We start from the raw sequence: 17151 nt of genomic DNA, 5'->3' as shown, positions 1-17151 counted from the left end.
TGTCACCTTTTCTAGTTGCATTTTTTGCCACAATTTATGCAAAATCATGCCAAAAAGGACACAGTTCTGCGGCAATTTCCATAGATCATTGTTGGAAACAACACAGTTCTGCACAAATCACTGTAAAATCCTGGTGGTTTTGCCACAGTGTCGCACAAAATTCATGCAAAAATGTGCCAGCACACAGGGGCCTCGGGCTTGAAGCGGTAGGACCCTAGAGTGCAGAGGGCACCACTGCTAACAGTGGTTCTGCCTACAGTTTCTAGCAAAAAAGTGAAGGTGGCTCGCAGCACTCCAATATTGGACAATTACAAAGGGCACATAGGCACAAAAAGGACGCACCGTCAAAAAAGTTCCGGGGAGTCCATTTGGAAAAAAAATCAGTAAAAGAAAGAGACAGCGTCCAATTCAGGTAAACAAAACTTCAAGATTCCATTTATTCTGCCATAGATGCGATGTTTCGACCGGTCATAGGTCTTTATCCTGCTTGAAAAAGACCTATTCCTGGTCTATGGCAGAATTAATGGAACCTTGGAAGTTTTTTTCACCTGAATTGGACACTGTCTCTTTCCTCTAGAGCTTCTAGCAAGTCATCATGGAAAACAGAACTGAATGATAGAAGGAGGACGACACCGATTAGGGAAACGACATCCCATTAGGCTAATCAAGAGCGGAGAAGAGAAAGAATTGGGGTAAACGAGCGGTACAGAAGGTGTAATATCTTTTTTTTTCAACATCTTAAGACGGTTTTCATTCGGAGACGTAATGTCACATGAGATGCATGACTTTCCTTTGTGTAAGGTTAGGACTAGTAAGTGGCATCCGGAGAGTAAAAAGCCTTTCCGAACTATAAAGAAAAGTGAAATTTCACTCCGTAGGTTCTCCTTCTACATAAATAGGCTTCTTTTATAGCCAATTGATTATGAAAGAAGTACCAAAGCAGTGAGCAACCTGGAAGCGGTAGTTCTACAAGGACTCGAAAGCGGCAGGCTGCTTACCACTATTGTGTAAGGTACTATCTGGGAACACGGGACAGCTGTAGGACAAAGGCAGTCATTCACTGATCTCTCTTTCTTCCATGTGACATTGAATCTGCCTGTTCCCCGTACACTAGGATCCATTGTTCTCCTCCTATTTATTTTAACATTACAGGCTTGTTACTCGCCGCGGCCGCTGTTTTCATTCAATCTGGCGATGGTCTCGAAAGCTTAGAACTTCCTTTTCTACCTTAAGGGGCATGCCATGTGTACCAGGACATGAAACAGTTGCTCTCACTTTATCGTTATTGTGTATTTTTTTTTTCTAATTAATATTGTCATGAATTGTGAAAATATTACATAGCGAAGTGATAGCTCTCGGTAGCGAGAGACGATTGTGGCTATAATATAAAATGCATAACAAACAGTTCCATTTTGTAGCAAAAGGAGATTTCCTGTTATCTATGTTTGCAGGCTTTCTGGCTCACATTCGGCAGGAATCCTTGCTGCAGGGTTATATTCATTTTCACGTCTAACATGGCAGTGGTCCATTGCAGCAGAGGTTTTTAGCCTGAACAATCTGTTTGTGGCGATGCTGATGGCTCTTACGGTCGAGTTTCACAAGGCAAAAACCGACAGCGAGAGATCAAAGGTAATTTTTTTGTCTAGTTGGACACACAGAGCAATGCCAAGCGAAATATAACCTTTCCATCTCCATAACAAAACCTATTTATTCACCTATTTTTGTAATGTTAATAGAATTCCAGAGTTTTATCCATGTGACGTCCAGGTTTTAGGAGTATGGTCCCTTAAGGATCAGAAGACCTAGGCAGAGCATCTTGGAGAACTTTGTGACAACCACTGTAGGAGTTTCTGTTTTGGTCATGTTGGTTGTCTTCCAGCTTTCCTACAAGATTATACATCTGGAGTGGAAAGAAATACATATAAACTTCCACGAAAGCAATTTAAAATGGAGATGGGGCCCTCACTTGGTCCCTTTTAGTTGGAGAACTGCTACCAAGTCATTTGGCTGATTACAGCTTTTATGACTTGAGGGTTTCTGCTGCAATGACCCCCTTTAAGTAACTATATTTATTGATATTTTTTTTTTATTAGGGGTTCTGTACACCATTTTGTAAGACAATATCTAACTTTTGCATATTTTGCACTGATGAGGAACAAACACCCCGAAACATGTCTCTGCAAATAGAATGTCTGGTTTGGTTTTTATCATAAGTCAAAGCTCTTTAAAGTGTCAATTATATCTTCTAGGATTGCTACCCCTAATAGGTTGCACTATAATAATAGTAATAGTAAATATTTTATTTTTATAGCGCCAACATGTTCCATAGCACTTTCCATTTTAGAGACGTTTCCCCTCTGAAGGGATAGTTTGTGTATTTAATTTCCCAGAGGAGCATTGCATGGCCTATAAGTCTCCTTACGCCTGGTTGGCACTCTCCACTAGGGGAGACGTTACCCTGTAACTTTTTATAGAAAGTTTTTAACATGACATTATAGAGATGTGTATATGTGGACAGTTCTGTTTCGGTCTAGCGGACCTCATCAGCACAGAACAGAGGTCTCTGACATGCTGTCTTCATTACCCTACCAAAACTTTTTGGAGACTAGTTGTTTGCTGCCATTTAGATACTTTTTCCTGGGGTGCACAAGGTAAAATCTCCCTACTGTTTGCTTGAGCATCGATACGCCAGTACTGTTAATTTTAAGTGGAAAAACACTTCAAATACACTACAAATGTAATAGTAAATCTGGCACTGTAGAAAGCTTTATCCCAAAATGTGTATGTATGTAAATGAACGCCTTTCAAAATATAGCGCTGGTTCACAAGAGCAGTAGTCGGCTATTTGGCCAATTACTCCAAAAGTGTGCCCAATTTTCCATGAAATGCCATTCATTTACCAATTTGGTTACTGGCCAAAGTTTTTACAAGTGAAACATATATTTTTTCAGTTTCACCTGTAAAAACCATGAGATAATGACCAAACTGCAGAAACCTCAACCTCAAAATGTGCGATTTTGCCCCATGCCACACCAGCAGTTGTGTGAACCCAGCCTTGTTCAAGCAAGGACCCTGAAAGAGAAAAGAATAAAATGTAAGGAAACTATAAGTTAGGGCAAGGAAGATACATGCCTAGAAAGGTTGTTCTAAGTGTCCAACGCTTGGCTGGAAAAAAATGGTGAATACACAAAGGCACCAGCTCATCAGCCTGTTGCATGAAGAAAGCCAACATTGGGCAAGACCATCAATCTTCAGATTTTCTATTGACAGCAGTCAAGATTTATTGGGTTGAGGTTGGCTGAATGATTGTACTCCATTGGTATTTTCTCCACCACAAGCTGTTTAGACGGCACCTCTTTTTACCAATGTTTTTCTGCCAAGTGATCCAAACTAGGGTCTCCATCGGATACGCTCCCAAACTTCTTAGTCAACCTGTCAGGATTTTCTAGTTTTTATTTACATCTAGAACTTCATAAGCTTTTATTTTTGAAAGACTACTTCTTTATAATAATCGTTTCCATTTTTATTTTTAGGTTTCTGTCTATGGTGCTTTTTGCTGTGGTCTCAGTTTGTGTAACCAGCACACTATTGTGCTCTACGTAATTTGCATTGTTACTTGGGTTATAGGATATCGATTCGTGCATAAGGTTTGTATGTGTAATTATCTATACGTTTCCATTGTCTGGGAGGTTATCCTTAGGAAGAAGCAAATTTTGGAGGGGGATAAAATAAAAAAAAGAATTGAAGTGTACCTTCAGTGATCGACATGAAACCTTCTTAAAATAGGAATTTAATGTGTTAATTCAAGCTCCTAATCTACTGTAGAACTTGAAATGTTATGGTCTTTACCAGTGATGGGGAACCTTTTAGAGACAAAGTGCCCAAACTGCAACCCAAAACCCACTTATTTATTGCATAGTGCCAACACGACAATTTAACCCGAATACTGAGGTTTTAGTTTAGAAAAACAATTCATACAGAGAGCGGGTAAGGGCAGCATAGAGCAGCCACAGAAAGGGGTATGAGACTGCAGATATAATGAATATGCTCACCCCCATCCTGGTATATGGTCCCCCATCCTTGTATATATGCTGTCCCCATCCTTGTATATGTTACCCCAATCCATGTATACACCTCTCCAATCCATGTGTATGCCTCCCCAATCCATGTATATGCCTCCCCAATCCATGTATATGCCTCCCCAATCCACGTATATGCCTCCTCAATCCATGTATATGCCTCCCCAATCCATGTATATGCCTCCCCAATCCACGTATATGTCCCCCCATCCATATATATGTTCCCCCAATCCATGAATATACCCTCCATCTTTTTTTTATCATATGTATATGCTCCCCCAATCCTGGTATATCCCCTTTCCATGTATATGCGCCCCCATCCTAGTATATGCCCCCCCATCCATGAATATGCCTCCCCATCCTGGTATCTGCTGCCCCCATCATTGTATACTCCCCATCAGCTTATATGCTCCCCCAATCCTGGTATATCCCCCCATCAGTGTATATGTCCACCCATCCTGGTATAGCCCCCATCATTGTATAAGTTCCCCATCAGTGTATATGCTCTTCCAATCCTGGTATGATTGTACAAGTGCTTCTCACTAAATTAGAATATCATCAAAAAGTTAATTTATTTCAGTTCTTCAATTCAAAAAGTGAAACTTATATTATATAGAGTCATTACAAACAGAGCGATCTATTTCAAGTGTTTATTTCTGTTAATGTTGATGATTATGGCTTACAGCCAATCGAAACACAAAAGTCATTATTATCTCAGTAAATTAGAATTAACAAAAAACACCTGCAAAGGCTTCCGATGCATTTAAAAGGGTCCCTTAGTCTGTTTCAGTAGGTTCCACAATCATGGGGAAGACTGCTGACTTGACAGATGTCTAGAAGGCAGTCATTGACACTTGAAATAGATCACTTTGTTTGTTATGACTCTGTATAATATATGAGTTTCACTTTTTGAATTGAAGAACTGAAATAAATTAACTTTTTGATGATATTCTAATTTAGTGAAGAGCACTTGTATATGCGCCCCCATCCTAGTATATCCCCCATAATTGTATACGTTTTCCATCAGTGCATATGCTGCCTCAATCCTGGTATACCACCCATCAGTGTATATGCTCCCCAAATACTGGTATAGCCCCCATCGGTGTATATGCTCCCCCAATCCTGGTATAGCCCCATCAGTGTATATGCTCCCAATCCTGGTATAGCCCCCATCAATGTATATGCTCCCCCAATCCTGGTTTATCCCCCATCAGTGTATATGCTCCCCCAATCCTGGTATAGCCCCCATCAATGTATATGCTCCCCCATCCTGCCGGCACCGCTGTTCATCGTATATAAAAAAAAACATAATAAACACTCCTACTCATCTTCCTTCCTCTCCTGCACTGCGTCGTCTGAAGCCGGCAGCTGACTTCAGCGTCCAACCAACGGGGGCGCATAACGTCACTGCCATGCTCCCAGTCGCGTGTACGCTGACGTTAGCTGCTGGCCTCTGATTGGCCATAAGCGTGTATTGCGGCACACGGGCCTGGAAAGTTCATGCGCTGCAATATACTTCAGCTAGATGTGTGTCCGAGAACGCACATCTAGTTGAAGTAGGGGCTGGCGTCAGCGGGCTCCGAGTCCTCACCCGCCGGGACCGATCCAGGAGCTCTAGTGCTGAGGCAATGGCGCGCGTGCCCGTAGGGAGTAGATTCATTCACTTGCCGTCTGTGCACTCCATTATTTCTCTATGGGGTGAGAAGTAGCCCTTACTCCCTAGTGTTGTTAGCTGCAGGGTTCGATAGAGATATCAATAAAATAACTATTTTACCTAAACAAGGAATTATAAGATGACGATGTGTTGTTAGTGCGAACTTACTAGTAAATAAAGTCCTGTGATCACAGCAGCCTGAACACTGATTCATGCAGGAAGTCTCTCCCTGCAGTGTGAGAGGCATGAGGGAAGGAGCCGAAAGTCAATGTGTGCTAGGACTGTTTTCAGCCACAGTGGCAATGAGCCAATTACCGAAGATCTCGCCTACATTATCTTTTGCATACTGATAATTTTGGTGGAAAAAGACAAGGATCTCCATTATCTCCTCATAGAGGGGGGTCCCAAGTAGAAAGACACTCTCAAATCTATAAGCTCAAATAAGGCATATCTGTAAGGGTTGTCCTTAAAGGGTTTTATTACTTATATGAGTCCCAAGTTTATCATCTGATAATTATGCATGTGTGGCCAATTCTCGATTGGTAGTTGGCACTGATTTTTTGATAGTATGTGTAGACTTTTAAGACTTAGTAATTGATTGATGGGAAACAAATATATATAAATATATACAGCATGTATGTGTTAGCCCCCTTCCTAATTTCTTATTCTTTTGCTTGTTTGTCACACTTAAATGTTTCAGATCACAAAACAAATTTAAATATTAGACAAAGATAACACAAGTAATCACAAAATGCAGTTTTTAAGTGAAGGTCTTTATTATTAAGGGACAAAGAAATCCAAACCTACAGGTCCCTGTGTGAAAAAAAAGTAATTGCCCCCCCCCCATCCCCCTTAAAGCATAAATTAGCTGTGGTTTATCACATATTTGGGAAGCGGAGTTCAATTTCCCTAGCCACACACAAGCCTGATTAATGCCACACCTGTTCTCAATCAAGGAATCACTTAAATAGGACCTGCCTGTCAAAGTGAAGTAGACCAAAAGATCCTCAAAAGCTAGACATCATGGTGCGATCCAAAGAAATTCAGGAACACATGAGAAACAAAGTAATTGAGATCTATTAGTCTGGAAAAGGTTATAAAGCCATTTCTAAAGCTTTGGGACTCCAGCGAACCACAGAGAGAGCCATTGTCCACAAATGGCAAAAACATGGAACAGTGGTGAACCTTCCGATGAATGGACAGCTGACCAAAATTACCCCAAGAGCGCAGCGATGACACATCCAAGAGGTCACAAAAGATCCCACAATGACATCCAAAGAACTTCAGGCCTCACTTGCCTACGTTAAGGTCAGTGTTCATGACTCTACCATAAGAAAGAGGCTGGGAAAAAATGGCATGTATGGCGGCATTCCAAGACAAAAACCACTGCTGAGCAAAAAGAACATAAAGGCTCGTCTCAGTTTTGCCAGAAAACATCTTAATGATCGCCAGAGAATACTCTGTGGACTGACTAGACAAAAGTTGAACTTTTTGGAAGGTGTATGTCTCATTACCTCTGGTGTAGAAGTTGCACAGCATTTCAGAAAAGGAACATCTTTTCAACAGTAAAATATGGTAGTGGTAGTGTTATGGTCTTCGACTCTTTTGCTGCTTCAGGACCTGGAAGACTTGCTGTGGTAAATGAAACCATGAATTCTGCTGTCTACCAAAAAATCCTGAAGGAGAATGTCCGGCCATCTGTTCAAGACCTCGAGCTGAAGCGCACTTTGGTTATGCAGCAGGACAAAGATCCAAAACACACCAGCAAGTCCACCTCTGAATGGCTTAAGAAAAACAAAATTAAGACTTTGGAGTGGCCTAGTCAAAGTTCTGAGCTTAATCAGATTGAGATGCTGTGGCATGACCTTAAAAATGCAGTTCATGCTCGGAAACCCTCCAATGTGGCTAAAGTACAACAATTTTGCAAAGATGAGTGGCCAAAATTCCTCCAGAGCGCTGTAAAAGACTCATTGCCAGTTATTGCAAACACTTGATTGCAGTTGTTGCTGCTAAGGGTGACCCAACCAGTTTTTAGGTTTAAGGGGAAATCACTTTTTCACACAGGGCCCTGCAGGTTTGGATTTTTTTTTTCTCTTAATAAAGAATTTCATTTAAAAACTGCATTTTGTGATTACTTGTGTTATCTTTGTCTAATATTTCAATTTGTTTTGTGATCTGAAACATTTAAGTGTGACAAACATGCAAAAGAATAAGAAATCAGGAAGGGGGCAAACGCTTTTTCACACCACCATGTATAAAAAGTCCAGTCCCTACATCTGTCTGGCCGTAGGCATTGATTCCTCAGACCGGCGTTGTTCACATTGGTCTTGATGAGAGGGGTATGCTGGAGTCACACATCTGAAAAGGACGTATGCTTCCATGGGCCTAGCCACAAATTTTATTTCAGCTAGGGACGAAGTAAGAATTCTGGGGTATGTGAATTAGACGAGCTGTGGCGTCACACCCCTGTTCTGCCCCCGTCAGCTCCACCTTTTTTGCAGAGTTGGACGAAACGTGTAAAAACACAAAAAGTTGCAACATTTTTGTGCAACCTCAGGTTGCATAAACATGTTGTGACTGATTAAAGTGTTTTACAACAGATGAATCGAGGCCTGAGTCTCTTCCATTTTCTTCCATTGCTCTTCTTTTTTTGTTTTCTATGTCACATTTGGCTTTTTTTGCTTCCACTTGTCCCCTTGCCACCTATTAAACCCTTCACTCACTACAGTCTTTGCTTGCTTATTTTCACTCTTTCCATCTAAACTATTAATTGCAGTGTATGGAATGGAGGAACTTTGGTCATGGTTTCTCCTCTAGCCTTTTAGATACTCTATTTTGGGCATATATTTTTCTTTTTAAATACCAATTTCTTTTATGAATTTGGTATTTCTACTTAGAGCCATGTCTTCCAAATAAAATACTCTGGGTAATTCCTTAATTTGTAAATTATCTTGCTGTTCTTACCGCAGCTCTCCGTAAGCCTGTTGATGGATAGCCGTTCCTAATGGTGTCCCAGTTTTGTTGACGAGTACAGAATACTCTGTAGAAAACACTTTATCAGCCGCTTTCTTATAATTTTCGAGTGGGTTATCTCAGCCTTGCAGTTCCTACCTATGGATATCAGGAAAATGATTTCAGCGTAAGGCAATGCAGGTTATGATACTCAGGAGTCCAGGCTAATAATATTGGCTTCACTTACATTCTCACTTTGCCATGCAAAAGAGATCAGTTCGAAGCAATTTTCTAAATAATCCCTAAAGTCAGGAGATTTGACAGCATTCCCAGAGACTTGTTACAAATTGGGAAATCATCTATGTGTAAAATATTATTTGATGTTTTCCAGCCTCTTGTAAAAAAAAAAGTTGGTTGGCAGTAACGCTCAATGTTTTCTTTGCAGGAATTGTCCTTGAGTTCTTTGCTGAAGTTAGGGCTGTACTTCTCCGCGGGGCTCTTACCTTATTCTTACCTAATTGTTTCCTCGTACTTCAATCGGGCACGGTGGACCTGGGGAGACCAGACGACCATTCAAGGGCTCCTGACTCATTTACTTCGAGAGGAGTATGGAACATTCAGTCTGGTAAAACTTTTCCCTCTTGTTTCCTCTCCTTTGAAGTTCAGTAAAACTTTAAACAAAATAGTATCAGAAATTCCTTTCGTTCTCTTTTTTTTTTCAAGTGTTTAATCTGTTATTTAGCTGAATACAGTGGCTGGAATTAAATCCCAACCTTTGATTAATGTTGTTTAAGGGACAGATTCAGAAGTGCCTTTCTTTATTCTTTTTTTTTTTCTCTTCTTTTATTTCTTTGATGGCCAACCCAAAAAGTAATCAGAATGGCTCAATATAAAGATAGTGCATGGAATTCCAGCAGACTGTTTAAACCAATGAGATACGTGAATGTTTTTAGGCTTCGTAATTTACAAATTTCACTGATGAAAATAGAGCAACTCCTCCCCCCATTAAGTATAGAGCATTGAATATTTTCCTTCTGTTAAATTATTATAAAATTATACAGGGAAATCTCTCTCAAAGACCACCTGGTATGTCTCACCTGGAGAGGTGGATCCTCAAAGCCTTCGATCCGGATTAGCTGTTCTTAGGCAGCATGGACAGATAGCGATCATGCAGCGGAGTGATCCAGTTGGAACAGAGGAGGCTGATGCAGCAGAATGATATCTGGATGAATAGAACTGGAAAAGCGGGACCCAAAGAGGCTGAGCTGAAGTTGCAGATTCTTAGTTTGCAGAAGAGTCCAAAGTATAGCTGGCTCAGTAGTAAGGCTTGATTACCCAGCAATATAGCGGAGCTGGACTTGTCACAGAGTCCAAGGAAGAGCTGGCCAAAGTATAACAGAGTTATCCAGCAATATAACAGATCTGGGCTTGTCACAGAGTCCAAAATAAAGCTGGCCAAGGTATAGCAAAGTTACCCAGCAGTATACCAGAGCTGGGCTTGTCACAGAGTCCAAGACAGAGCTGGCCATGGTGTAACAGAAATACCCAGCAATATAGCAGAGCTGGGCTTGTCACGGAGTCCAAAGTAAAGCTGACCAGAGGTATAGCAGATTAGTTCTGTGATATAGCATAACTGGCTTTGCAAAGAACTACTAGGAATCCCACAACAAGGAAACTGTTCACAGTAATGGCGTGGACACTCTACTACCTGAATACTAAGATGGGGTGAACATAAGGTTGCCACGGCAACCTGACCCACCAAGGACCAGTGAGAGCTGGCAGAAGGAGGAGGACGCAGCATCTGGTGCTGTATCCAGGAAAGGTAGACATCCCTCCATCTGTGCCAGACTTCAGACCCATCATACACTATGTATACTTGCCATGTTATTTTTAGATAACCGCCCATCTAGAAAATTACTATTATAATTTTTGGTGGCCATTTCAAAATGGTGTTACTGTAATCTGTAGGTCCTTTTCTATATATTCTTGTGCAACCAACATGGCCGACAGGTACAAGATCTTGATTGAGAAAATATTGTTTTTGTTTTATTTAGTTTACATTGATAGTTATAAAAAGAAACTGTATTCCTTGTCCAGAAACCCTTTTTGCTGCTGGAATGGTGGCCCTATTTATTGCCAATGGTTATTCATAAATTACTTTGGATCTCACTAATGGGATCTGCATCTGTCTCGAGAATGTGGCCCCGTCTCTCGCTGCTTTCAGAGGAGTGCTGAGCGGAATTCCTTCATAAATGAAGGGGGATTCTGAGCACCTCTCTACTATCACAGCCACATTGATGGGATCTGCATCTACTATACATTTATGGCATATCCTGTGGAAATGTTTTTTTTTTTTTTTTTTATACTTGACCATTATTACAAGTAATATTTGGACTGCTAAATGTCTTTTTTTTTAACACATTCTTGTTTATCAATCATATTTTTGTATTACTAGGCACAATCAGAATCAGGATCCAGTATGGGAGACACTTTCATGTAAGAACATGACTATATTTAATTTTAGGGAAATCAGCGTTTGAATTGATATGCAAATGAGGCTAAAGAACTACTGTAGATCTGAAGCCTCTGTCACTCCAGCTCTATTTCCTGCCCAGCACTGACTCCTGTTTAGTTTTTTATCCCCTTGGTGTTTTGCAGCTTTTATCCTTGACAGTGTCAAATTCGGAGCAGATTCCACCAGGAATCAGCCTGAAAAAAAAATGAAAAGTCACTTCTTTTTTTTTTTTTTTCTTGTGGCGAGGTCTTCAGAAGCTCATCAGAAAAAAAAACTGTTAAAAAAAAAACTCGCTTTATGAACAGCAAAATGGATTTTCAGTTATAATAAATAGGAAAACTATTCAAAAAGTATTTGATCTGGGCTATTTTTTGGGGAATTTGGAGCAGATCGGCTTCACAATCTTTCTCAAAAAAACTATGTGTGATCTTGGCCTTATTTTTCTAAAATACAGGTCTCTAATCGCTCGTTAATTAATACAAATTTCATATTCACACTTTTTGGCTTTCCAGCATACTATGTCTAATATTTTCTGAATTTCTTTTAACGACACCTCAGTCATTTCTTTGCCGATGGTGCTATTCCCGTCATTATTCTACATATTATAGAATTCTGGATACAAGTTTTTTATTTTGATGTATTTTTTTTTATGTTAGGTTTCAAATCATCCATATGTTTAGAGAAATCACTCCCATTGCTCCGGGCCTAGCTCTCTTATCATTGGTACTGAGTTTTACTAGCAGGTAAGTATTAATATTTCACAATTCTCCATTTTTTAATTTATCACAAGTGGAATTTTTATAGTCCTGTTTTGTTTGTGGGTGTTTTGCTGTTATGTGCACCAAAATTCTGAAAGTGTCACACTAAAAATTAATAAAATTTGTAGCATCTTTTCACATAACACTTTAGTTTTTCCACTTTTTACACCCCCCCCAACTTACTCAAGTGAGAATTGTGACTTTTTAAAAAAGTCACAATTTATAAATTGAGTTTAAACCTTATTTGAGTAGCTATCCACACCAACTTTATGAAAGTTGTAAGACCAGCTTAAAATAGCAAAAAAAGTTGGACGTTTTTGTACAAAATTAACATGGAATTTTTTAAAAATAAGTTATAAGACCGGCGTAAAATAGCAAAAGTTTGGACATTTTTGTACAACATTAACATGTCATTTTTTTATTTATTTATTTTTTTTTACTCAATAAATTCCCTCTTTAGGTCTATAGCTATGTAAGTTTTCAGAATTTAAAGTCACTTTTCAACCTTTCCACCTGTATCCATCCACAAACGAATGGTTCTTAATGATTTTTGGTTATATGTATTATTTAGTCTAGTTGCTATGTTATTGCATGCACTGAATATGTTTGCATAGGTTCCATTTAAATGGATTTTACGAAATTGGAGCTCTGACCAATTCACCTAAATGGGGCAATAGACAAAAGTAGCACTGTTTTTATATTAAAAACAAACAAAAACAAAATACTTTGTAAATAAATGTAAGTAAATCTGGCTTGGTAGTCAACCACAGATCCCGTTCCAAATCTGGTTCCAGAATCCCCAGGTAGTCAGGAAGCTATCAGTGTCCATACAGTTTTCTGCTCCAGAAAATAGTGTGAGATCCAGAGTTGAGGACCGCCTCTGTGTCCTGGCCCCCATATCCTAATATGGCATAAAAAATACAGGCTGTTTCCAAAATATTAATTATTATTCAGGAAATATTAGAGGTTAGAACCTATGCATCTCAATCTGCAGTCAGCTCTTGTATAGACTTATGTAATTTTACAATGAAGTCTTTCTTACTTTTTTATTGCAGACACTCCACTGCTTCCATTGTTTCTCTTTTTACCACAATGTTTCTTGGCTATTCATTATTTTTTTCTTGGAGAGCAAATTTAGACATTGCAAAGCCTTTATTCCTGGGTGTGGTAAGTTCATCACTGTTTAGTAACTGCATTCTGGAGTTCTACAACAATAGATATTTGAAATAAAATTATGATGAAATATGTATGTTAACCATCAATTCAACCTGTAACTGACACTTCCTTTGTGATTGCTAAAGTCCTTGAAATGGAATCTGTCAGCAGGCTTTTGCTTTGTAATCTGAGAGCAGCATGATGTAGGAGGAGAGACCCTGATTCCAGTGATGTATCACTTACTGGGCTGATTGATTCAGTTTTGATAGAATCCCTGTTTTCTCTACTGTAGATGTAGCAGTGCTCAGAATACTGAGCTGTCTATAACCCCGCCCACACCCCTGATTGGCAGCTTCCTGTGTACATTGTCAGCAAACTGCCAATCAGTGGAGAAGGCGGGATTATATAGATTAACCTGACTGGCCTGCACATGAGTAGTGATGCACATGAGTAGTGATAATCTCCTGCTGATAAAACATTGATTGTATTTAAACTGCTACACACAGCCTAATAAGTGACACATCCCTGGAATCGGATTTTGCTCCTCTCAGATTAAATAGCAAAAACCGGCTGACAGGCTCCCTTTGGGGCACTCTTCTGTTTTTTTTTTTTTGTTTTTTTGTTTCATTCCTGGCATAGGAAGAGGGGGTTTCATGTGGCCATGCCTTACTATCTGTCCTTTTCACTTCCATCACAAGTAGTAGAGGACAGAGAGGTTGTATCACTCTGTGTTATTTATGGGGGAAGGTTAATATAGGTGATGATAATTCTGATAAACAATATGGAATTGCATACCCCAATGTTCTTTCTTTCATTTTTTTTACCCTTGAAGCATATAAGCGTGTTAAAACTCAATGGCTGAAGGGCATTGGTAATTAGAAGATTTTGTTTATATGATATATGGTCTAGCTATGGGTTCCCTTTCAAATAAAGAACAAGTAAAAAGAAAAAAAAATAAAGTACAGGGAAATCAGGTTTAGGTTTTCTGTCTCCAGTTTTACAGGTGTGTCTTTGCTCCATTTTTTTAATTACTTTTAATGGTAGACTTGTGCCTATCACCTTATTTAAAACTTAATGAAGTAAAAAGAGATAAACAGTTAAGAAAACGAAAAATTTTCTGTGTAATTGAGTGATAATATTCCTGGCCCTTTAGGAAAGATAAGCTGAAGTTTAGCTCTCCACTGTCTCACTTTTTTGGCAGATGTGTGAGACTTCCTTCTTCTAGCTGGGAGAAACCACTGTGTAGGGATAGACTGTGAGTGTGCAGCCTGTAAATACAGGAGAGATCTGTGCTGTTATCTTAGTTACGTGTTAGATATAAGGAGCTGTGTAAGATGGAATACTGTGTAATATAGAGAAGCAGGAGAAGGACAGCAAATGAGGTCACTCCTGACACAACTTATCCTCAGAGTGCTTCTCTCTGTGCACAGAATGTAGAGAGATAATCAGAATAGCTATTTGCAGGCAGCTGTATCCACTGTTTTGTAGATTATCCTTTAGAAGCAGCTATGTCCTCTTCTTGCCAATTAACTTTTTAGAGGAAACTGTATTTTTCTTCTTTAGCTTCCGTACATAATACACAGGGGCCTTTTATTACATACATGATAAATAATTTTCTGTATGGAGTAAAATTCAGGCTGTAGTCAGGAGGTTAGGTAAATTCTAATTTGACTTTGCTGTTGCACTGCCCATTGGGATGCATTGGTGAATTAATTCAGTGTTTGCGATTTTTCTTTTGGTGAATTTATGAGAAAAATTGATTATTTAATTCTTCCATTGTATTCTTTGAATCAGCAAGTTATCAAAATAGTAAAACAGGCCAAATCTTACCAGATCTGAGCTCATTTTTGCCATTGCGATGCTGTATTCAGCTCCCCAATCACAGATGCTATCTCCTAGAGAAGAGGCTCTGACTTGATTTTGCACTCTCTCGTAACATGATTGAGTTAAAAAATTCTCCGTAATGCAAAGGGAAATCATCTGAATTGCTAATGATATGTATTATTTTGTCCCATAGGTGGAGAGGTTTTGGATGCAGAGTAATATTGTGGTATGTGCCTTGGCAGGACACGGCTTGGCCTTATTGATGGGCATCATAAGAACAAGAATGGCTAGCAAAAACTTGACTCTCTACGTAGAATGGATTTTCACAATTGCAGTGGTTGCTCATCATATACACACTAACTACAGGTAGGACAATGTTTGGTATTACAGCCATGTCCCCTTAGGATATCATCTTCAATCTAGATCATGGAGAATCGATATAAGCCAGAAGGAAGATAGGTTAAAGGTCCAGAATTCTGCTGTCTCGTGCCTAACAGTCCAGATTTGTGGAGTAATTATTCCCTTTTCACATTCTTTTTAGCATTTGTGACCAAAGTAGAAATTATGTGGTAGACAAGTTTGCGAGGAACATTATGTTCTCAATGCCCCTGAATGCTATCGTTTTGCTGAGAGGGGATCTGCCCGGCAATTCTCTGCGTTATCTTCATTATTGTGAAGGACTTCGTCCGGATCTGTCTCTAGTGGATCAGGAGGTGAGTGGGGAGACCTGTCACGCATCATGTGATACATCCTTAACGCTTTTAGGATGCCTTGGACTATATGAAAATTTGTGGGGCTGCAGGAACTACATCCGCCTTGAAGTAATAGTGTGTATGTGACTTACTAAATCAGGAGGGTTTCTTCCATCTTGTAACAAAAAAGCCTGTCTAAGGGGCACACGTGACCCAAATGTGAGTATCGGTCTGACATTTCCACCTGAAAAAATGTAGCCTTCGACTTTGAGAAGTATGTCCATTGGGGGACTTGCTCCAATCTCCAGCATTATCATCTAGCAACATTAGATCAATACTTAGGGCTGTGCTCATTAATTGTCACGCAAGGTGAGGGAAAGACCAAGTGCAACACGAAGGGAGGAGGGGGAGGAAGCCCAAACACTAGGGAAAGGGGAAATTGAGACCCCTAGGCAGATCTAATATCACCCTGCCTACCTTACCATCCCTATATAGGTTCCACACCTATCGCCGAGCAGGAATCTAAGACTGGAGTGTCCCTAGAGCTTGGCCCTAGATAGGGAGGGGACAGGGTGAGCACTAGTCAGGCCCCAATACAAACTAAAGACAACAAGGTAGACTCTCTGGAGAAACTGAGAGTTTTTAACTACCAAGCAAGGGTGTGTCAATCAGCAGCAAAAGGTGGAGGTAGCTGCTGGGTCCTAAAGGAAGAAGGATATAACAATACTAAAGAGTTGAGAGGATCAAGAAGGCGTCTGCAATGCCAAGCGCAGTGACCTTCTGCAACCGGCTCCAGAGTGACTGTCTTTCACACCTGACACACCTGTGACATTAATGGCTTATTCTCAAGTTCTTCAAGGGGTAAAAACAAGGCACTCTTATTAAAAATTCTCTTTTTTCTCAAGAGCGGAGGAATGTTTAATTCTATAGATTACGACTTGTTATGTACATTTCCAGCCTCCGCTTCGGTCTTTCATAGCTGTACAGTCTCCTAGGCAAGATGGAATGCAGTGCTTACAAGCACTTTGTTCTAGAGCTTGAAAGCGCTGCTCTGAAACTGGCTGGATCAGGCCAACGTCAGTGCCGCTTTTCTCCTCCGATGCTGCAGAGGCAATGCTACCTTTGCTTGCAGCATCAGAGAGCACATGGTGTGACGATGCAGCACTTCCAAATTGTCAATCACTCAGGATCACACTGCCTCCTGGCAAGCAGGAACCCGGAAGGCAGGGAAGCGGCGCGCTCCTGAAAACACATGATTATACACAGTATGATTTCACTGGTTACTTCTGATGATGTCAACGTAGAATTTGCTCTTTAATGACCAGACTGTCCTGTAGACTGTAATGGAGATTGCCATGCACATTGGTGGCTGGCGCTACCGTCTCCTCCCATTTGTGGTCAAGCTGAAAGCCACATTGGGAGACATGGGACCATCCTTCCATCATTCCAACAAGACCTTTCCGGTTCTTTTTCTCATAGTTGCTGTGTCAAGGAATAGAGAAGAAAGGGGTGCACTCGGCAT

General features: G+C 40.1%; 1 protein-coding gene across 3 annotated transcripts in view; it reads left to right on the top strand.

The window, feature by feature from the left end:
• The window catches only part of TMEM260 (transmembrane protein 260), a 98350-nt gene that overhangs the window by 68472 nt on the left and 12727 nt on the right, over positions 1–17151 (top strand). For all 3 annotated transcript variants that reach the window (XM_073638779.1, XM_073638778.1, XM_073638780.1), the window contains 8 exons: positions 1452–1629; positions 3534–3647; positions 9131–9310; positions 11141–11181; positions 11857–11943; positions 13014–13125; positions 15131–15303; positions 15479–15650. In XM_073638779.1, the coding sequence (XP_073494880.1) occupies positions 1452–1629; positions 3534–3647; positions 9131–9310; positions 11141–11181; positions 11857–11943; positions 13014–13125; positions 15131–15303; positions 15479–15650 (1057 nt within the window). The remainder of the gene's footprint in view (positions 1–1451; positions 1630–3533; positions 3648–9130; positions 9311–11140; positions 11182–11856; positions 11944–13013; positions 13126–15130; positions 15304–15478; positions 15651–17151) is intronic.

This window comes from Phyllobates terribilis, unplaced genomic scaffold, assembly GCF_046119375.1.
Source record: "Phyllobates terribilis strain yellow unplaced genomic scaffold, ASM4611937v1 Scaffold_7__3_contigs__length_470593459, whole genome shotgun sequence".
Taxonomy (NCBI): Eukaryota; Metazoa; Chordata; class Amphibia; order Anura; family Dendrobatidae; genus Phyllobates; species Phyllobates terribilis.
The sequence above is the reverse complement of the archived record's forward strand: the minus strand, read 5'-3'. Positions and strand labels throughout refer to the sequence as shown.